This window comes from Meles meles, chromosome 7, assembly GCF_922984935.1.
Source record: "Meles meles chromosome 7, mMelMel3.1 paternal haplotype, whole genome shotgun sequence".
In the NCBI taxonomy this organism is placed as follows: domain Eukaryota; kingdom Metazoa; phylum Chordata; class Mammalia; order Carnivora; family Mustelidae; genus Meles; species Meles meles.
In genome coordinates, this window is record NC_060072.1 from 42,291,915 (window position 1) to 42,314,920 (window position 23,006).

The following is a 23,006-nucleotide window of genomic DNA, read 5'->3' on the forward strand; positions in this document are numbered from 1 at the left end:
TGCTGCTCCTTCTCCCTATGCCACTCCCCCTGCTTGTGCTAGCTCTATCTCTCACTGTCAAATAAATACATAAAATCTTAAAAAAAAAAAAAGATTCTCTTGCCCTTTCCCTCTGTCCCCCATCCCCATACTCACACTTGCTCTCTCTCCAATAAACAAATCTTTAAAAAGAAAGAATTACTTATAAAATATTACTATTCTGAACAAATATTTTAGAATTTTTAGACTGAATTAGGTAACTTTGGTTTGCTTTATACTAAAGTCTAAAATTTTGATAAGTTATTTAAAATTTCATGTTGCATTTATGGAATAGTTTAATTTCCCCCTAGTATTGGGATTAAGTGATCTTCTTTACCACAGTTGGGGAGTAGGGGAAAATACTTCCTTCTTTGTGTTATAGAAACCAATTCAATAAAATCTCTGGATTAGGAAATTGGAATGGATTTGTTTTTAGCTAATATAAGTGATATAGAGGAAAAAGGTATAATTAATATGTTAGAAATGATTTTTAAATGCTTCAAGGCACTGGTGCTACTGATGATTTTTTAAGTGCTACTTTATGAATAATGATATATGTATTTTTAATATAGGCTTTTATTGGACTTAGAACAAATGATTATAGGGAGGAGTTCATAATACTTGCCTTTAAAAGTAGAAGGAATATCTTTAAATTGAATACTGCTCCTTTTATACTTGCCACACAAATTTCAGTGTTAACATTTCTCTAATTATACTGTTAATAACATTAATCTGTTCATTGCTTTTGGCATACTGTTATGTTCATATGTTACATAATTGCAGGGATCCCTGCATGTTCATCCTTGTGCATTTATGTATTTTAGATTCATCCTTTTAGAATTTGTATACAGTAGTCAGTGCCAATGATCATCTTAAGAGTCAACATGAATTGAACGTATACTATGTGGAAAATAGTATGCTAAATGCTCTCTAATGGATCCTCATTTAATTCTCACAATAAACACATTGTTAGGTTTTTTTTAAGTCTGTCCCTCAGTCTAGGTTGATTTTTCCTCTAGTCTTTTATCACCAGTTGTAGAATTGTTTCCAATTTGGCAAGAGGTGTTAAAAGATGCTGGGTTGGCTCTTTCAGTTAGTATTGTTCATTAGAAAAGAGCTCACTAGAGGGTCACATGGGTGGCTCAGTCAGTTGAGCAACCGACTCTTGGTTTTAGCTCAGGTCTTGATCTCAGGGTCCTGAGATTGAGCCCCTCCCACGTTGGGCTCTACACTTAGTTGGGGAGTCTGCTTCTCTTTCTCTCTGTCTCTCTCTCTCTCTGTCTCTCTCTCTTTCAAAATAAATAAATCTTTTTAAAAAAAAAAAGTTCACTAGAATAAAAGCTCCATGAGGCCTGAGTTCATGCAGAGTGCTCTAGGAGCATAGAAAAGAGATATTTAGCTTCATGTTGATGGGTTCAGTTAATAATTAATTGTTATCAGTTAACAATTATTAACTGATTAAATATTAAATAATTATCAGTTAATTATCAGATAATTATTATCAGTTATCAGATAATTATTATCAGTTAATAATTAACAAGCCTTACTTTATTCTAAAGAGTTATTATACTACATGTGATCCCTTAAAAGTATTTCAAACTGTAATTAGTCTAGGCTTTCTGTACCAATATACATCAAATACAATGTATATTTGAAATTGAATGACTTGTATGCATTTGCTTCTTAATGCCTGAATGCTATATAGTAATACTAAAATAATAACAATGTTTTTTAAAGGTTTTGAAAGGGGAAAGGAAGACATTTCTCAAAATAAAGATGAATCTTCACTTTCTATGTCAAAGAGCAAGGTAAGAATGTGTTATTCCCAAATAAATGATTATGATGTTTTTCTAATATTTAAGAAGAAGAACTAACAATAAAATTCTATCAGATTTTTAGGGTATTTTTTTATGTTGGTATATCTAAATCATCCAGTATATACGAAAAAAGGAAAGTTCCACTGGGGTTGATGTTGGTCCTATTGGTTACTTGGAAATATAGCCTATTGGTAACCAGTGTGTTCTCTCCAGAGTTATACTGCAAGAAGTTTTTGGTTGTGGAATCAACGTTCAGTGACTGTCAGAAAATTCTATTTCTTAAGCTAGTAAATTCTCTGCTGTTCTTAGCTACTGAAAGCTACTATCCATTATTTTCCTGCCATAGCTACTAGTCTTTAGCTATCCTTATGGTAGCAGTTGTGGCATTCCACTGTGAAACACTGTTAAGTGATTAAACACCCCTTTCTTAGCAAAATAGAAGTGGGCATATGTGTGAGGAACAGAACATGAAAAAACCTACATTTTTGTTTCCATTCATGGTAGTGGTTGAGAAGGGTCCATGATTTTTTTTTTTTATGTATAATTTTATCCAGACTTTTCAAGTATTCATTATTTAAATATCTATCATATGTGTAAAAGTACTTAGGATAGAAGTTTTCATAGTACCTTATATATATATAAGAAATTCCTTGATTATTTCATGGGATGTGTAATTAAAGAGAAAGTAATTCATCTGGAGTCTTCAGTAGCTAGACATATAATGAAATTTATAGAATTTTTAAAAGCTATTTTCAAGCAGTTAATACTTGGTGAATATATGGTAGAACAATATTCCTACTCAGAAGTCTAAATACTTAAACCCCACACTTACATATCAGAGCCACCTATATGTAGTCTCTAAATTGGGGGGAGGGAAAGAGGGAGGGCAGGGAGCCCCCCAAAAAGAAAATTTGCATACCTTAATTGAGCAGGGTGGATAAATGGGGGACAAAAGGCTTTAGAACTGTACTTCTAATAACACCAATCCTGTTTGACTCTTTAAGTTAACAAAAATCAAATGAAATTAGAAGTTTAGTTCCTCAGTTACACTAGCCACATCTCAAGGGCTCAGTAGCCACCACATAGGGCATTTCTGTCTTTCAGAAAGTTCTGCTGGACAGCACTGCTTTAAAGTCAAAAAAGCAAGTTTGAATCTTGATTCATATACATTACCTGTGACTTCTTGGATACTAATTACAGTGATTTTAATAGCTATTTTATTTTAAGAGCTTACTAGTGTCACCTTAACTCATAACAGTACTAGAAGGTAGTAGGTATTATTGGCCCCGTTTTCTAAGTGAACAAACTGAAGCTTAGAGAAATTAAATAAGGGTTAAAGTAGTAAAGCTGGGATTCAAAATGGCTTGTTTTCTTATATGTACAAAGGAGATAAGATCCTTGTCCCAGATTATGGTACTGCAACTGCCTGACAGAGTACCTGGTTAATAGTAGGTATTTGAGAATTCATCTTCTTTCTTTGAATAAGAATTACAGTGGGGGACCTGGTTGGCTCAGTTGGTAGAGCATGTGACTCTTGATCTTGGGATCCTGAGTTCAGGCCCCACATTGAACACAGTTTATTTAAAAGGAGGGGATTATAGTAAATGAGTGGAATTCTTAACATGGTAACTAGTGTAAGCAAAATTGTACTTAAATCCTGATATTTTCTAATAGTTGAAACCTATCGATTCTGCCTTAACTTAGATTTAATCCTTGTTTTTTCTGTTAGCTGAAGAGATGTATAGTCACCTGTTTGTCCTTGAATATTCTGACACAAAACCCACTCTTGTTTTTCACAACAATCCTAAAATTTATACATTTATCACTAAGCCACATTCTCATGGAATTCTGATCATTTTAACCGTACTTAAGTAACTTCAGGAAACAGAGTTTTGTTACTCCTTCTATAATCAGTGTGCATAACTGAGACCATCATAATTTTAACCTTATATTTTTCTGAATTTGATGCAAAAAGTATTAATACCGCCATTTTGGTCATAGGATTTGGGATTATTTCTTAAAATATATGAATACACTTTTTTTTACCCCCCCATTTTTAAAAAAATAAAGGCAGTTTCTATTTCTCATGCATCTTATAAGTGATTGAATTGGAAAAGTCAGTTAATCAAATCCGTCCCATCTTGCTGTTAGCATTTTTAAATGAATTTTTAGTAGTCCATCTCAACAAAAGGAATTACCAGCATGGGTAATGTATCTACTGGGATAAAAGTAACTCTGTTACAAGGAGAGTGGTTTTTGAGCCCAGATCTATTTATTGACTTGATTCTCCAGTCATACATACATCTGCTTATCTATAGGGATGCTAAATGTCTGTCACTTGCTGTAAAAATACATTTACCTGGATATTTAAGAAACCCTACAAATCAGGATATCTGAACTAGTCATATTAACATTATTATTATCCCTTATATCTGTAGTATTTTAAGTTTTCAAAGCAAGAGGAAAGTATTCTTATACATTAATGTTCCATTTATTTAAAGGTCAGATTTTTGATAGCACTTGCACTCTATAGTCACAAACCTGAAACACAATATATACCAAGTAGTATGTTAAACATATCATGCACACTACCTCATTTAACCCTCAAAGCAACCCTACAATAGGAGTATCCTTATTTTACAAACAACGAAACTAAGACTGAAAGAGATTGAATAGCCTGAAGTCACACAACCCTTAAGAGGACAATAGTTGCAAGGGTGGGAGGGGATGAAAAGAAAGAAGGAAAAAGAAAATATAACATACTGAACATTCTAAGGCCATTTAATGAAGAAACAAACGATACTATACATTAAACCTTATGGTCATCATTAAGATAGTGTTCAGTTAAGGGTTTTGTTTTGTTTGGGTTTGTTTTTTTTTTATTATTTTATTTATTTAATTTCTTTTAAGGTTATTATTTTTTTATAATTTTACTTTGGGTTGTTTTATTTTTATTTATTATTTCTTTCTTTTTTAAAGATTTTATTTATTTATTTGACAGAGATCACAAGTAGGCAGAGAGGCAGGCGGGGTTGAGGGGAGAAGGCTCCCTCCTAAGCAGGGAACCTGATGCGGGGCTCGATCCCAGGACCGTATTTTTTTTTTAAATTAAGTAACATTTTTATTTTTTTCAATATTTCCTTATTTGCTCTCTAAAATTTTTTTTATTAACATATAATGTATTATTAGCCCCAGGGGTACAGGTCTGTGAATCGCCAGGTTTATAGTTCACAGCACTTACCATAGCACATACCTTCCCCAATGTCCATAACCCAACCACCCTCTCCCTACCTCCCCCCAACCTTCAGTTTGTTTTGTGAGATTAAGAGTCTCTTATGGTTTGTCTTCCTCCCAATCCCACCTTGTTTCATTTATTCCTTTCCTACCCCCCAAATACCCCACATTGTCTCTCAGCTTCCTTGTATCAGTTTTTGTTTTGGGGTTTTTTTTTTAAAGATTTTATTTATTTATTTGTCAGAGAGAGAGAGTGAGAGCAAGCACAAGCAAGGGGAGCATCAGGCATTGGGAGAAGCAGGCTTCCTGCTGAGCAAGGAGCCGGATGTAGGGCTTGATTCTGTGACCCTGGGATCATGACCTGAGCCAAAGGCAGATGATTAACCAACTGAGCCACCCAGATGCCCCAATAACCCGTATTTTGTTTCGAGTAGCAGAGGTGTTTTTTCAGAAAGGTAAAAGAAATGAGTTCCAAATGCTAGTTTAATTTTTGTTTTATTAATTCATCAGATATTTAGTGAGCCCTTTCTTTTCCCCAGGTGATAGCTAGGTATCATTGGTGAATAAGTATGTCCCTGCCTCATGGCTCTTAAAACTGAGTGAGGGAATCTATACCCAGAATTTTGTTATATATAATCACACCTAGTGCTTTGCAGGTCTAACCATTCAGTATTTGAAAGCCACCATTTGGATCAAGCCCCATATACTTTATTGGCCCCAAGAGTCATGCCAAGAGCTTTAAATACCTTCTCCTGTGTCTAATAATAGATAAAACAGTAGATAAAAATGAAAATCATAGGACACATGACACTAAACTTGTTTAATTTTATTGTCCAAGATTTACAAAAGCAACTTTCACATTTATGCTCTTTTACTCTGATGAAAGAATGTAGTCTCTTCAAAAGAGTGCTGTATCAGGAGACCTACATTCTGGTTCCTGTTACATTATTGTTAGTTTAGAAAATCACCTCCAGAATCTCCCTTTCACGATTTGTAAAATGGAGATAAAATCACTTGTTATGTCTATTCCTAAGGTTTTGGTTTTTTTTTTTAAAGATTGATTTCTTTATCTGAGAGAGGGAGACAGAGTAAGAGTGCACCTATGGGGAGGGGTGGAGGGAGAGAAGTGAACTCAATTAAGCGCAGACCCCAATGTAGGGCTCGATCTCACACCCTGAGATCATAACCTGAGCCAAAATCAAGAGTCAGCAGCTTAATTGACTGAGCCACCCAGGCACCTCTATGTGTAAAGGTTCTTATAAAGATCAAATAAAAATAAGTATAAGCAAAGTCAGAAAACAAGTTTAAGACAATAATACTTTAGGGGCACTGGATAGGCAGGAAGAAGTAGATGCTAGGAATATTGGTTTTTAAACACTACAAATTTACAAATTAGATGGTGTTTAAATACTAATTTCTGTTGATATATGTGTAGCAATGTGTGCAGTACTTGCTAAAATGTACATGGTCTGGTTTATTTAGAATATTTTAACTTAAGAAATTATGTTACTTTGGATACTTTTGTTCTAAGAATAAATAATTGCATATGCATCTTAGAAATATTCTGGAAAATGGAATGCAAAAATTTACAGATGATCTTATTTAACACATTGTAGATTAATTTATTGATTAGGGTTTTTTTTAAGTTTTTTTTTTTTTTTTAAGTAATCTCTACATCCAACATGAGGCTCACAGTCACAACCCCAAGATCAAGAATTGCATCCTTTTTTGATTGAGCCAACCAGGCATCCCTGATTCGTGTTTATTCTGTGCTTTTGTGGATTTAATGTGGATTACTTTTAAACTAAAGCTTTCTATCTATATAGAGAAAATTGACATTTGAAAATTTATTTTACCCTAAATCACAGCAATAAATGGGAAGAATTCACAAACATAGCTTTAATATTAATTTTTATATTCTGTATGTATAAAATAAGTGAAGGTTTGATTATGATTTCTCTTTTGTTTATTTCTTTGTGATTTCAGTCTGAATCTAAACTTTATAATGGCTCAGAGAAGGATAGTTCTGCTTCAAGCAAGCTCACAAAAAAAGAATCTCTCAAGGTTCGTTTCCAGTTATTTCATAAATAACATTATGCTTTGCATGTGCTTTTGAAAATGGGCTAACAAGATAAATATGTGTCTCCTAAGGAAAGAAAAATAGTATCCAGACAGGCACACATAAAGAATGTTAATATTTGTATGGCACACTGGAGTCAACAGAGGAGGCTACTTGATAACTGTCCAGTGCTGCCTCAGGCCTTAACTGGCCGTGCCTTTGGCTGAGGACTGGATAGCTCTGCACAGTTGTACCTAGTTAGGCACTTCACTGTGTTGCAGAACGTGTAATGGGAAGCCCTAGTGCTTTTTGAAATTCAAGTTTATTAACTGCAGGGTTATGGGCTGAATTTGACCCACAGGTAGATGTGTTCTAAAAATTTGAGGTAACAAATACAAGTTCAGCTTTCCAACCTCTCTTTAAGAAATATGGCCTTGGGCTTGCCTTCCAGAATGGCCACAGATCCTGGATCTTCAGAAATACATGCTTTCTAATTGACTCTGATCCCTGCATGGTCTGTTTTACCCCTTTTTTTCTTATATTTGATCCTGGATGCATTTGTGTTTACAATCCCATATTAAATCAGTTGTTATTCAGGTATGCATTTTAATAAAGACTAAAAGTTTAAAGTTTTTTGGCTGTAGAATTATTTAAAAATTATTAGGTGTATATAGTCTTTTTGTCATTAAGTGTAACTAGGAATGTTTTATAGCTAAAAGAAATGTATCACTGATAGTTTATCACTACTCTTCTCCCATCCATATAATAACAACAAAGTAATAATAAGGCTATATTAATCCACTGCAGCTTTCCCAGATTATCTCAGAGGTAATTTATGAAGGTATTTTGATATTTTGAATGAATTAATATCATTTTATGATTTCTTAATTATTTATATCTCATATCTTCACATCAGGAAAACAAAATTGCCAGTTGAAAACAAATGCAGCATTGTTTGTAATATGAAAAAACTGATAACATAGTGGATTTCCATCAGTAAGAGAACTTAAAAAAAAATTATAGAAGCAGTTAGCATGATGGTTAAGAGCATGTCCTTTAAAGCCAGTCTGCCTTTGATGAATCGTGCCTCCTTGACTTACTAGCTGTGTGATCCTGGGCAAGTTACTGTTTGTGCCGCAGTTTTCTCATCTATAAAATAAGGATAATAATTGTCTTACTTTCTGGGGTTATTGTGAAGATTAAATGAGATAGTACTTGTAAAGTGCTTAGAACAGTAACAGGTATGCAGAATGTGTCCAGTAAACATTAGCTCTTACTGTTCTTTTCATACTATGAAGCTTATGTGGCAATTAAATGAATGAAGTAGGCGTGGAAATGCTCCAAAAAATATTGAATGGGAGAATTAAAAAAAAAAAATGTTTAAAAAAACAAAGCCATGAAAGCTGTGTATTTCTTTAGATTGTATACATAGAAAAAACCTGAAAAGATAGTGTTTTCCAAAAGTGTTAATAGTGGTCAATTCTGGGGATTGGAATAGGATAGGGTATAATAAAAACAGCTTTTAGCTTTATTTGTGTTGTTTCAAATTCTTACCATGAGAGTGGATACATGTAGTATTGTGTAATTTTAAAAAGATAAAATTCTTCAAAAAGATAACAGAGAACTAGTGATCAGAAAAATTGGATTCTAACCTCTAAAAATTCATACCAGCTCTTAAAAAGTGTTTCTTTTTTTTTTATCCTAAGAAGCTAGAATTCTAAAACAGGTTTAGAATTTTATATTCTATATGTTATAGAACTAAAATTTTTGGAAAGAATTGCCCATTTCTAATGAATTTTTAATTTTTCTATTATTTCTGTAAAATAGGTGCAAAAGAAAAATTACCGGGAAGAAAAGAAAAGAGCCACAAAGGAGTTACTCAGTACAATCACAGATCCTTCTGTTATTGTTATGGCTGATTGGTTGAAGGTCAGTTTGCATTGAAGCTTGAATTCAAATTGCTGGATGTTTACCTACTGGAACAGGAAAGCCCAAAGTGCACCTAAAGCCCGATGAAAACAACTCCTGGGATGATTGTTTATCTGGCAACCTATTAATTGTATCCCAGAGGTTCTATGTTCCAGTCTTAATGGGGAGAAGGAAACTTAATGTTGTCTGTCTTGAAATAACATTAAATATAGATAGCAGTTCTTTTTAAAAGGCTTTTTAGTTTGTGTGATATTATACAGTCTGAAGAAATATTTTGCTGTTCAGACTGTCATTTAGTATTACTGTAGACTTGGTGTATGCATTATTGAGAAGATATAAAATAAAGTTAATGTAAAAGTTATCATTTGGAAAGGATTAATTTTTAGAAAAACATGTATATTGATGTTTCCATACCTTATTTTGGCCTCTGGTTATTTCCACTTACTTTTATTTCCTTTTTTATCATCCCCCACTATCCTCCTCCTCATTCTTACCTGAAGAATGTTCAGTTGGAATCTTTCAGACTAATGCTAAGTTTAAGAATGATCTTGTTCAGACTCTGAATCCTAGGAAATTTAGTACCTGGCCTTAATCTAAAAATCACCCCAGCCCTGAAAGTTTTCCACTCTCCCAAAAAGTTGCTTTAACCTCCAACATAAAATTGTTAGATCTTTTGTGGAAGTTCTCTCATTAAAATGGGAGCTTATTGACAGTTTTCTTGTTAGTTCAGGTAGTACTAGGGTTTTCTTCAGTGTTGTGTTGAAAACACATTCTTTTTTTTTTTTTTTTAAAGATTTTATTTATTTATTTGTCAGAGAGAGAGTGAGCACAGGCAGACAGAGTGGCAGGCAGAGACAGAGAGAGAAGCAGGCTCCCCGCCGAGCATGGAGCCCGATGTGGGACTCGATCCCAGGACGCTGGGATCATGACCTGAGCCGAAGGCAGCCGCTCAACCAAATGAGCCACCCAGGCGTCCCTTGAAAACACATTCTGACTTACTTTGACTCTACTTAGAAGTCTTTAAGCTCCATGTCTCACTTGGGTTTTTCAGAGCTAAACTTCTTTCTCTTGTCTTCTGACATTGGATTCCTGCAACTAATCCCCTAGAAGTCTCCAACGCATCCCCTGGCTGACTTTCTAAATCATACCTTCATTTTGATATTTGCCATCCATGTTCTATTGTCACATGTCCCAGATCCAGAATGTTATCTTAGGATAACTCTTTTGCTTTTCTTGTCTTTCCATTTCTTTTACATAAGCACATACTTTTCTCAAAGATATTCTCTTTTCTCCATTCCTGGCTCAAAACTCTCCCTTACTAATTTTTTTCTTCTTTACAATTACTGTGGTATGCCTATTTCAGGGTTAGGGAGTCCTCTATTTCATAATTCATAAAAGTGTGTTGAGAGAGCGGATGTTTTACAGTAAATAAAAATGAGGATAATTACTAGTTTTTATTCTAAATATATTAGCATTCTTTTCAATATTGTGAATTCAGTGACTTGCATAGAAACATTTTTAATGGATGACAGAAATAGAAATTGATAGGAGAAACAGTTATAGACCTGTTATTGACATAACATTAAACCCTGGGATGAGGAACATTTTGAGACTAGAGAGAGAGATTCAGGTAACTGTATTTTTAAATTCCCCCAAGAACTTAAATGGCCCACTTTAAGTAATTACTAAGAACAAAGTAATTTAGAGAAGATAATTTTAGGGGTTGGAAGAGAGTTCTTCCCTCTACCTGCCACTCAATGAATAGTTAGGGAGTAAATGCCTGGTGTTTGTGCTAGCAGTGATTTCAGCACTGTTGATGTAGTGTGTGTGTTGGGGCGGGAGTGGATCTTAAAAGGTGAAATAATCTTGGGAAGCCTGGGTGGCTCAGTCAGGTAAGTGGCTGTTTTGGGCTCAGGTCATGATCCCGTAGTCCTGGGATCAAGTCCCACCTCGGGCTCCCTGCTAAGCTGGGAGCCCGCTTCATGCTCTGCTTGCTGCTCCCCCTGCTTGTTTGCACAGGTGCACACACTCTCCTTCTCTTTCTCTCTCTAACAAATAAAGAGAAAACCCTTTTTTAAAAAGGTGGAATTTTCTTATACTCTCACAGATAAAATTACGATAGCTGCTAGTAAGAGGAGAATCTCGGTACTAGGAAAGTATGTTTTAATGGCTCCTGAGCTGGCCCGGAGGGTTAGGAAAACCATTCTACTTGGCACATTATTTTGAAACTATTAACTAGTCTCTGGCTAGACTTTAAGTTACCCAGAGGCAGGAGCCATGCTATTTTTACCTTTGTGTGCAGGTAGTAGCTTACCATCTAGTAGCTTAAAAAAAAAATCTACTGAATCTAAAGTATATATTTTGTGGAAATTTTAGACTAAAACATCCTATTTGCCATTACTGAGTGTTTATATTGCAGAGCAAAAAGAAAAAGAGCTTTATTTCCTAAATAAACTTGTCTTTCTGTAGATTCGTGGTACTCTAAAGAGCTGGACCAAGTTGTGGTGTGTTTTGAAACCCGGTGTGCTACTGATTTATAAAACCCAAAAAAATGGTCAGTGGGTAGGAACAGTCCTTCTGAATGCTTGTGAAATCATTGAACGTCCATCAAAAAAGGATGGCTTTTGTTTCAAACTGTTTCATCCTTTGGAGCAGTCTATTTGGGCAGTGAAGGTAAGTGCTTGTTACATAGGTGAAAGGTAAAGATGATAACTTATGAGTTTCAAAATGGAGATAAATCAATCAACCTAATGATTTCTGATCTCTGCCAGGACGTCTAAATTTGCTTGTTTTTAAGTGCATTATTCCTCTTTTTACCTCTACCTACTGTGTACACCGAAAGGCTTTGTTTTCCTTTAAGATCTAACTTAAAATGCACTACATGCTAATAAAATAAATGGATTTAGTTTAAATTTTGACAAAGGAACCGTTTTAGTTTCTAAAAAGGTCAGTTATACATAAATAAAGGGTTTGGGGGAAGCCACCTAATTGAAACTTAAGTTTAAACAAAAGTAACTTCAGCTTTTAAATATTTCTTGGTATTGCTTAATTAGGCAATATATATACACCTATAAAATACCTGGACTTTTAACCTTTATTTCCATAGCCTATAATCATAGTGGGACTAAATTTAGGATTAGAGAGTTAGTTCCATTCTGGGATTAGGCATTTCCCACAGGGAAAGAATTTAACCCAAAGAACCTCTGTTAATTATGTATCATGTCATTCTCAAGTGAAAAGAAAAAAAAAAACTTTCAAAACCTTTTATGTGCAGTATTTATTCTTCACTAGTACTCTTAGGGATTGTAAGAATTATAATGAATGTTTGAATTATTAAAAAAGATTTTTAATGTCAAATTTATTGAATTCTCAATATTGTTGGGAGGGAAGGAAATTTGTCCATTAGATGATCATCAGAACATTTCCACAAGCAAAATATGCTTAGGACGTTGTTTAAACAGCTTTAAAGTCAGTATTCTATGATAAGGTAAAAGTAGTATTTATCAGTTCTTACTTTGTATAAGGAACTCTTGAGCACTTTTGTGGACTCTTAAAAATTCTCATACCTTAGCAGATTGTAATTTTCTCTGTTACCCATATAAAGAGATTGAGGCCTAAAGAAGTTACTTACGTAATTTTTCTAGCATGGAACCAAGCTCAAAACCCAAGCAGTGTGACTGGATCCTACTCTCTGCTGGTTCTGGGAACTGGCCTATAAAATATAAAGCTATTTGAAAATACCCAAGTGGTATTACAGGACTTGTTAAAATTATATTGACTTTTTCTTTTTTTGTTTTTTCATTTTGAATCTTTATCTTATTTATGTTTATGCTTCTCCAATTCATTTTATTCTTTGATCTTACAACTTAAAATTATGCTTTGTCAAAATTATACTATTAGTTCTATCCTCAGATTTTCTTTCCAGGGAAGAACTGAGTTCACCTGAGGTTAGCCTTGGTGATACTAATTACTATAGAGTTCTTGGTGCTGTATACTCCTAAAACAAATAACCCTGGCCAAAAAACAGCAATAATAAAATCCATTTCTTTCTGGAAAAATAAAATTAGCTTTTTTCATTGGTATTTTATAACAATTTTATCAATGGTTGTGAAATGGAGATTTTTTTCCTAGATCTAGTCAAAATTCATTTTTTCTTGTAAATTATATTTCCAGCTTTTTTTTTTAGGTCTCTAGAAATTTAATATTATTTATCTTAGTAGTATCTGTGGGATGGAAATTTCTCTTTTAAAGTTTGGTCTAGTATAATAAATTGCAGGTTTCTCTTTACTACATGAATAAGTTAGCTATAAGTTGATCAATTTTCTGGTAAGGAGGAATATTTGTTGAAAGAGAAAAACTTTTCTTAATACTTACCATCTGCTTTCTTAAGCATGGGATTAAAGCTTGTTTGCTTTTAGGTTATAACCCATACCTATCTCAGATTGTTATAGATAGTAATGGATAATATCAAGTTGAGATTTCATAATACCTACTGTATACTGTTTATTTTATTTTGTTTTAAGGGTCCAAAAGGTGAAGCAGTTGGATCTATAACTCAGCCCTTACCTAGCAGTTATCTGATCATCCGAGCTACTTCAGAGTCAGATGGTAAATACAGATTTTGATGGATTTGATTTGGGTCCTGATTTTTAAGGGTTTATTTTATTGCCACTGTGTATTTTCCTTTGGGGATAATCTCTTTAGTATGGTATTTGCAGCAGAGGTATTGTAGTCATAAATTGCTTATAATACTAAAATATCATTAACCTTGTAGACAAACAGGGAAATCTGATAGGAAGGAAGCATTGTAAAATCAAGTGACAAATGGACAACCTGAAGTTATCTTCTTCATCCTCCATTGATGTATTAACACCTTTTGACTTTGTTAGTATTCTTCGTGGTAACTCATTAAGTTTTATAATTTTAGAGGTACATTTAACATACTATTTGTATTGTATTATAAAAATTAACATTTATGGGGTGCCTGGGTAGCTCAGTTGGTTGAGCGTCCAACTGTTAGTTCTAGCTTGACTGGAAGATCAAGCCGCATGTCAAGCTCCGCGCTCAGCAGGGAGTCTGTTTCCCCTCTGCCCCTCTTCCCTGTTCTCATGCATGTACTCTTTCTCTCAAATAAATGAATCTTTTTTTTTAAAATTTTATTTATTTGTTTGACAGACAGATTACAAGTAGGCAGAAAGAGAGAGGAGGAAGCAGGCTCCCCGCTGAGCAGGGAGCCCGATGTGGGGCTCGATCCCAGCTCCCCTGGGACCATGACCTGAGCGGAAGGCAGAGGCTTTAACCCACTGAGCCACCCAGGTGCCCCAAATGAATCTCTTTTTTTAACAAAAATATTAACATTTAGGGGTACCTGTGTGGCTCAGTCGGTTAAGCGTCTACCTTCGGCTTAGGTCATGATCTCAGGGTCCTGGGATCAAGTCCTACATTGCGCTCCCCACTCAGCGGAGAGTCTGTTTCTCCCTCTCCCCCAGCCTGCCACTCCCCTTGCTTGTATTCTCTCTGTGTCAAATAAACAAATAAAAATTTTTCAATTAACATTATAACACATATACACTGTTTTGAGTTTTTTTTTGTTTTTTTTTTAAGATTTTATTTATTTATTTGACAGAGAGAGATCACAAGTAGGCAGAGACGCAGGCAGAGAGAGAGGCAGAGAGAGAGGAGGAAGCAGGCTCCCCGCGGAGCAGAGAGCCCGATGCGGGGCTCGATCCCAAGACCTTGAGATCATGACCTGAGCCGAAGGCAGTGGCTTAATCCACTGAGCCACCCAGGCGCCCCTGTTTTGAGTTTTTTTATGTAAGAGATTCAAGTACAAACTTTGTTCTGTGCCTAGTGACTTAATTCTTAAAACAATATGGAGAGAATAAAACTTACGTTATAGCAAAGCTAACTTTAAACCTTAATAACTGGTCATGGATTTCTTCCTCACTTTAATGTTTCATAATTTAGCTTAGTCTAGAAAATCTTTTAAGTTTTCAAAGTTTACTTTACCTGATGATGGTTTTTAAAATTAAAATACCATAGGCACAAGCTTACATTACGAAAGTGTTTTATGTGACTGATATTTCCAGCACATGTTGAAATATATATACTTTTTTTTTTCATTTCTTTTTTTTTTTATTTCTTTTCAGCGTAACAGAATTCATTGTTTTTGCACCACACCTAGTGCTCCATGCAATACGTGCCCTCCATGATACCTACCACCTGGCTCCCCCAACCTCCCACCCCCTGTCCCTTCAAAACCCTCAGGTTGTTTTTCCGAGTCCATAGTCTCTCATGGGTCATCTCCCCTTCCAATTTCCCTCAACTCCCTTCTCCTCTCCATCTCTCCGTGTCCTCCGTGTTATTTGTTATGCTCCACAAATAAGTGAAACCATATGATAATTGACTCTCTCCTTGACTTATTTCACTCAGCATAATCTCTTCCAGTCCTGTCCATGTTGATACAAAAGTTGGGTATTCATCCTTTCTGATGGAAGCTATTATGCCTCCATCAGAAAGGATATATACATATACATTTTTAAGAGCAACCAACAGGTTTTTTGTTTTGCTAATACAGTTCTGAATTTTAATTTTAGGGGTGCCTGGGTGGCTCAGTGAGTTAAAGCCTCTGCCTTTGACTCAGATCATGATCCCAGGGTTCTGGGATCGAGCCCCGCATCGGGCTCTCTGCTCGGCGGGGAGCCTGCTTCCCTTCCTTTCTCTGCCTGCCTCTCTGCCTACTTGATCTCTCTCTCTCTATCAAATAAATAAATAAAATCTTTAAAAATAAATTTTAATTTTAAAAATTAAGTTATTAGTGTTTCTACTAATATGGCAGTTCATGACAATACTGTATAGTCATTTCCATGACTCAGAAATTTTCATACCTGTAAGTAGAATGGATGGTAAACCTGGGGATAGACCTTTTATCAACAACAAAACATCGTTTTGATAAGTTTGTTTATTAGAAACGTAATGTCTTCAGTATATTTTATGTGCCTTCTTTGGTAGTTGCAAATTATACTACCTGTTATTGTTCTGAGATTTTAAAAATAAAGTACATTTATTTTAGATTAGGTATACTTTCTAATGCATCCTATATGCTGTTCATTTACCAGTGGTTACTAGATGCTTTGTCTGTAAAAAGCATTTGTTAACATTGGGGAGGGTATGTGTTATGGTGAGTACTGTGAATTGTCTAAGACTGATGATTCACAGACCTGTACCCCTGAAACAAATAATACATTATATGTTAATTTAAAAAAAAAACCACCTGTTAAAATGAAAAATTGCATTAAAATAATCCTTTCAAGATTTTATATTCAAATTAACTCTGCTAGTTCATGTTTCTCAAAGAAATAATGGTATGCTTAAAGGTTAACGGTGTTAAATTAAGATGGCTACTTGTTTTTATAGTTTCTTGATCTACACTGCATACGAATCTGTGTTCTTCTAGGAAGGTGCTGGATGGATGCTTTGGAATTGGCTTTGAAATGTTCTAGTCTCCTTAAACGTACAATGATCAGGGAAGGAAAGGAACATGACCTGAGCATTTCATCAGAGAGCACACATGTGACTTTGTATGGCTTATTACGTGCTAACAATCTCCACAGTGGTGACAACTTCCAGTGAGTAGCTTCTGTCACTAATTTTTATGAGGGACTATGTTGTTCACTAGGTTAGTTGGTGGGCCTAGAATTTTTTTAGTGTATCTGAAATTGAACTTGTCTGTTTTCTTCCCATTATATGGCTTCAGGGCTGGTTTGAGATCTTTTTAGTTGCTGTTATAAGGATATAGAAAGTTATTTCCTTGATTTCAGCTGATGTGAATTAATTGTTCTTTCCCAAATATATACCTTGTCTTTGTACATGGTGTTCCCTCCATTAAGAATGTTTCCTAATCCAAAAAAAAAAAAAAAAAAAAAAGAATGTTTCCTAATCCTCCTTGCTTTTTTTTTTCCTGTAATAATTCTTTTCTTCAAGATCAATCTCAAATATTACATCAAATGCAAAGCCTTTATTGCTTCATGACAATAAGGTATAATCTGTTCTTCTATAGCTGTTCTGTAATACTTTTTAATTTTTTTGATAATGGCACTTATTCTACCTAGTATTTGTGGAATTCTCCTATTTTAAGTGTTTTCAAGTTAGAACTGTATCCTGTTTGGGGTTTTATCCTCTGAGATAGTCATTGTAGTTAATACTAAAAAAAATATTTCCCTGTGGAACCTAACAATACTTAGTTTGAGGGGCACCTGGGTGGCTCAGTGGGTTGAGCCGCTGCCTTCGGCTCAGGTCATGATCTCAGGGTCCTGGGATCGAGCCCCGCATCGGGCTCTCTGCTCTGCGGAGAGCCTGTTTCCTCCTCTCTCTCTGCCTGCCTCTCTGCCTAGTTGTGATTTCTCTCTGTCAAATAAATAAATAAAATCTTTAAAAAAAAAAAAAATACTTAGTTTGAGGTTCACACAGCTTATTGCTTTGTAGGAAGAAAATTAGATTTCCTTTCTCCTCCCTTGTCCCAGTACTCAACTTCTGTTCTGAAACTACTTATTCTCATCAGCATTGAGTTTACTTTCCTCAAAGTTGGAATTGAATGAATGAATGTTGGGGTTTCTTCCCAAGATTTTTCTCTCAAAGCTCTTCAGCTATAAATAGTCCATTGTTTTTTGTTTTGTTTTGTTTTTTTTTTTTTTGAATCCCAGGTAATTTTAAGTGCTATTATTTTGGAATCTTAAAACATCATCTGCTTCACATATTTATTCATTTAAATATTTTGAGCCTCTTTTCTGTATAAGACATTATACATACTTTTCTGTATTATTCATTGCATTATAAATAGGGAGATCAGATATGACCTAAATTTGAATCCAGTACAACAGTTTACTAGCTGTATGATCCTGAAGAGAGTTTGTTTGTTTGTTTGTTTTGATTTGTTTGAAACCTAAAAATTGCCAGGCAACTATAAATAATAAGAATAATATAAATAACCAAAGGGGAGGGATGCTTTAGGGTGTTACAAGATCAGGAGAATTTAGAGGATAGGAAGCTAACATTCAGCTAGGGAATCAGGAAACAGATTTTTACAAAGGTAGAATCAACATAGCTATTTGTTCATCTGGCTGTATGGCAGAACATGAAATAAGAGCTGGTGATGCAGAGAAGAGGGGAATGGAGGCCTCCCTGAGATGTATAGTCTGCTTGGATATAAGGGACAGGGAGTGGGTAAAGTTAAAGATTACAAGTTTGGGGATGCCTGGGTGGCTCATTTGGTTAAGCGGATGCCTCCGGCTCAGGTCATGATCCCAGCGTCCTGGGATCGAGTCCCACCCACATCAGGCTCTCTGCTCAGTGGGAAGCCTGCTTCTCCCTCTGTCTCTGCCTCTGCCTGCCACTCTGCCTGCCTGTGCTCGCTCTCTCTCTCTCTGACCAATAAGTAAATAAAATCTTTAAAAAAAAAAAAAGATTACAAGTTTTAAGCCTGAATGACTGGTAAGATGATGGTAAAATTTTTAAAAAGACCATGTTGGGAGATGATAATGTGTTAAATATTGGACATGTTGAGGATGCATTGGTCCCAAGATATATAGATGATGTCAGCCAAGCATTTTAAAACATGGGCCTGAAGCTTATTTATGCATGCATGGGTTTGAAAATCAAACAGAAATGATGGTGAAGGCTTAAAATTGGCAAGCTTGCAAAAGGAGAGAGAGGACAGAGAAGACCAAGGAAGAATAAAATATCTTAAGGATGAAACGAACTAAGAGGGATCAGAGAGCTCAAAGTGTCAAACCATAGTTACATGCAACCCAAGCACTAAGACCACTTCAAGGAAAATAATCATCAAAAATCACAGAGAAGTCACAGAAGATGAAGATAAGACAAGGCCATTGGATTTGTCAACTAAGCCATTGTTAGTGACCTTTAAGGGAACAGATTCAGTGGATTCAGGGGAGTGAAAACCAGACCATGAAAAGAAAGAGAGTAGGTGGTAAGAAAATAAGGACAGAATTTGAGACTACATTTTTTAAATACATGATTAAAAAGGGGACAAAAGAAAATTAGTACTATAAAAATGAATTTCTATTAGAAATTCTTTGGTTAGGGGAGCCTGGGTGGCTTGTTCTATTAAGCATGCAACTCTTGTGAGATCCAGCCCTACATCTGGCTCTGTGCTTAGAACAGAATCTGCTTGAGATTCTCTCTTTCTCTCCTTCTGCCCCTGCCCCCACTCTCTCTCTCTAATAAATAAATAAATAAATAAATAAATTTTTTTTAGAAGAATCTTTTGTTAAAACATTTTTTTTATTCTGGAAGTGAGGAGTTTTTAAAAAATTCTTTTCTGAACAAATTATTAATCCTAATCACTGTAAGTAAGAATAGGATTGGGGTATAGCAACTTAATCAATTTTAGGCTATAGGTTTATTTCTATAAACCAAAATTTCCATTAGCAATTCTTCCTGAACTTTTTTTCAAGATTAAGCCTCAGGGGCGCCTGGGTGGCTCAGTGGGTTAAAACCTCTGCCTTCGGCTCAGGTCATGATCCCAGGGTCCTGGGATCTGAGCCCGGCATGGGGCTCTCCGCTCAGCAGGGAGCCTGCTTCCTCCTCTCTCTCTGCCTGCCTCTCTGCCTACTTGAGATCTCTGTCTGTCAAATAAATAAATAAAGTCTTAAAAAAAAAAAAAAAGATTAAGCCTCTGAGTCAAGTATTAAAAAGAGGGGATTACTTTTATATTTTCACTTACTTTGAGTGACTTTGGAGAGACCTTTATAGGGGGAAGGTCATAATTATTTGAGCTCACTTGAGAATCTGATGACCTTGACTTGAAGTTTTTCTTTATATCAGAAATGATAGTGAAGTTGATTCAAGTGAGGATGTTTATAAAACAAAGAAAAAAATATAACAAGGGAAAGTCTAAAATTTTGCTTTTAGAAGCTTTTAGCCCTAAGTGTTAAAGAAACAGAGAACTCAGAGTGTCCTCTTTTAATATTTCCCAGGGTTTTATTTAATTTTTCTGTGTCCTTATTTACTAATCTGTAAGGTAAGAAGAATAATAATAATACTTATGGGCTTATTTTTTAAGATTAACTGAGTAAAGCCGTGTAAACCACAGAACAGTGCCTGACACTTAAAGTCTTAATAAATGTTTCATATCATCTGATTTATAAATTATATATTTTTTTTTTTTTTTTTAACATTTATTTGACAGAGACAGATCACAAGTAGATAGAGAGGCAGGCAGAGAGAGAGAGAGAGGGAAGCAGGCTCCCTTCTGAGCAGAGAGCCCTATGTGGGACTTGATCCCAGGACCCCGAGATCATGACCCGAGCCGAAGGCAGCGGCTTAACCCACTGAGCCACCCAGGCGCCCTAAATTATATTTTCTTAATCTCCTTTATTCTTCCTCCTAATCCTTCCCTCAAGGTTAAATGATAGTGAAATTGAACGGCAACATTTTAAGGACCAAGATATGTACTCTGATAAATCCGATAAAGAAAATGATCAAGAGCATGATGAGTCTGATAATGAGGTGATGGGGAAAAGTGAAGAAAGTGACACAGATACATCAGAAAGGCAAGATGACTCTTATATCGAACCTGAGCCCATTGAGCCTTTAAAGGAGACTACCTACACTGAACAGAGCCATGAAGAACTCGGAGAGGTAAAAATCTGATTTTCAGAGATTTTGTTTTTCTAATTCTTAGGAACTTCCAAGTGAAACTGAAGACATTTCTTTAATCTAGTGCTTATTTTTTGAAAGAAAATATTTGTATGATACCTATTTTATTTTTGAAATCACACACATATGAAATGTATCAGAATTTATAAACAATTAAATACATATGTATACTCACACAAGTACCGATATATTCTATTAAATATAAAGTTTACATTTCCTTCAGTTTGTTTTTGAAATAGGATAGTACTGCTTGATGTTATTGCCAAGTACAATGTAAATTACAAAGATACATGAGCTTACAACTTTCTTGTTATTGCTAGTACATAGAAGTAAGTATAGTATAAAATAATAGCATGTAATGAATTCTTTGTATATATCCTTCTCTGTGATGTCTATTAACAACTACTCTCTTTACCTAAGTTTTATAGCTATAGACTTACTACTTTATGAGTTACTTCCTCTCATGTTAAGAATGCTTGAAGTAGTTCTATAGCATATTCCGATTTCAACATCAGATGTCTTATCTACATATCTAAAATGCCTGAAATAAATATGATATTTCAGTGTTTTTTGTTAATTGCTAAAGGCAGGTGAGGCTTCTCAAACAGAAACTGTGTCTGAAGAAAACAAAAGCCTTATCTGGACCCTGCTGAAACAAGTCCGTCCTGGCATGGACCTGTCCAGGGTGGTTCTGCCTACATTTATTTTGGAACCTCGTTCTTTCCTGGATAAACTTTCAGATTACTACTATCATGCAGATTTCCTGTCTGAGTAAGTAGATTCTTCTTTTTTAGATTTTTTTTTTTTGTAGATTTTTTGGAAGGGAAGACAATTCATGGTTTTAAGAGATTTTTCAGAGGTCTGTAAGTACAGGGATTATGCCTTGCCCAAATCCATCTCTTATGAGATAGCACTCTTCACTCTCTTCATCATTTCTACAGTTGGCCTAAATAAGAGTATTTAATACTTTGCTATAATGTTTCCATTTATGAAGTTGTGTCGGAAGACCACATGCTTGAGGAAGACAAGGAGTCAACCCCTTTACCAACAGCACTGCTTGCTTCCTTGCTTTTTAAAATTTTCTAGAAGATTTTATTTATTTGACACACAGAGAGAGATGACAAGTAGGCAGAGAGGCAGGCAGAGAAGCGGGGTGGGGGGGCCGGGGGAGGCAGGCTCCCTGCTGAGCAGAGAGCCTGAACATGGGACTTGATCCCAGGACCCTGACATCATGACCTGAGCCGAAGGCGGAGGCTTTAACCCACTGAGCCACCGAGGGGGCCTTTCTTTTTTTTTTTTAAACGGCACTGCTTTCTCAGGCTCCCTGACCTGTTCACGGACCTAACATAGGAAGAGGTGATTGGGATTCCTTGTGTTCTGCTTGCCTTCACCCCTGCCTCCGTCAGCTAAGCTCTTGTTCAGGTCCCATCCAAGGGCTTGTGCTTTTGTTCACACGTATCTTCTCTACATGCTCATGAAGCATGTGCAGCTTACCACAACCAGGCCAGTTGCTGGCTCATGATATAAATCCCGACTTCCATCTTTGCTTTTTTTCCTGCTAGCTGATACTGGGTATAATTCTGAGGAAGGCAGGCATAAAGGAGGTGGAGGAAGAGCTGCCCCTTTTCTAGCAGTTTCCTGGAGAACCAGGGAAAGACATCAACTTTATGCATACCTTTCCAAGTTTTGCATGCTGCCCCCATTCCAGCTATTCAAGACACTGTGTTTTCTAGGATATTGAGTTCTGGTATTATGACCTGATTTTTAGATTCTGCATCAATATCTGTATTCAGTTTGGTAATTACAATTTTAGTCTATCAGTTGCAATAATGAACATTGCAAAAAAAAAATCATAAGCTAAATCAAAAGATAATTGAGAAACTGGGAGATTTTTGCAAATTAAGGCACACCCTTAATTAACACAAAGTGTTAATCTCCCTAAAATAAAAAGGACTCTTAGAAATTTAATGAAATAATCAGTAACCTAATAGAAAAAGGAGTGGAGGAAATGACCAGAGTTTGAAAATGAATAGAAACTGTCCTTAAACATCTCACTCAAAATAAGAAAACTGCAGGTTCAAATTATGAGCTATTATTTTTTATCCATCACAGTGACCAAAATCCAAAAGCTTTTATACCCCAGTTGCGCTTTACATCTTATTATAGTTCTTTTATCTGTCTAGAAATTCATTTTTCTCAGAATATGAGGCAGGTTCCTATAAATCACAGTAAGATCTTGCAAGAAGCCCGTTTTCCCCAATTGTTCTGGC

At 35.4% G+C, this 23,006-nt stretch overlaps 1 protein-coding gene and 1 non-coding gene across 12 annotated transcripts in view; both read left to right on the forward strand.

Annotated features, from left to right (window-relative positions):
* OSBPL8 (oxysterol binding protein like 8) overlaps positions 1-23,006 on the forward strand; it is a 153,148-nt gene that overhangs the window by 105,152 nt on the left and 24,990 nt on the right. For all 11 annotated transcript variants that reach the window (XM_046012050.1, XM_046012051.1, XM_046012053.1 and 8 more), the window contains 8 exons: positions 1,756-1,826; positions 7,056-7,133; positions 8,956-9,057; positions 11,527-11,730; positions 13,581-13,665; positions 16,514-16,685; positions 20,481-20,718; positions 21,323-21,507. In XM_046012050.1, coding sequence (XP_045868006.1) covers positions 1,756-1,826; positions 7,056-7,133; positions 8,956-9,057; positions 11,527-11,730; positions 13,581-13,665; positions 16,514-16,685; positions 20,481-20,718; positions 21,323-21,507 — 1,135 coding nt within the window. The remainder of the gene's footprint in view (positions 1-1,755; positions 1,827-7,055; positions 7,134-8,955; positions 9,058-11,526; positions 11,731-13,580; positions 13,666-16,513; positions 16,686-20,480; positions 20,719-21,322; positions 21,508-23,006) is intronic.
* LOC123947820 lies at positions 2,174-2,301 on the forward strand. The gene has a single exon (XR_006819850.1). It is a non-coding gene; the product is annotated as a small nucleolar RNA SNORA41 (small nucleolar RNA).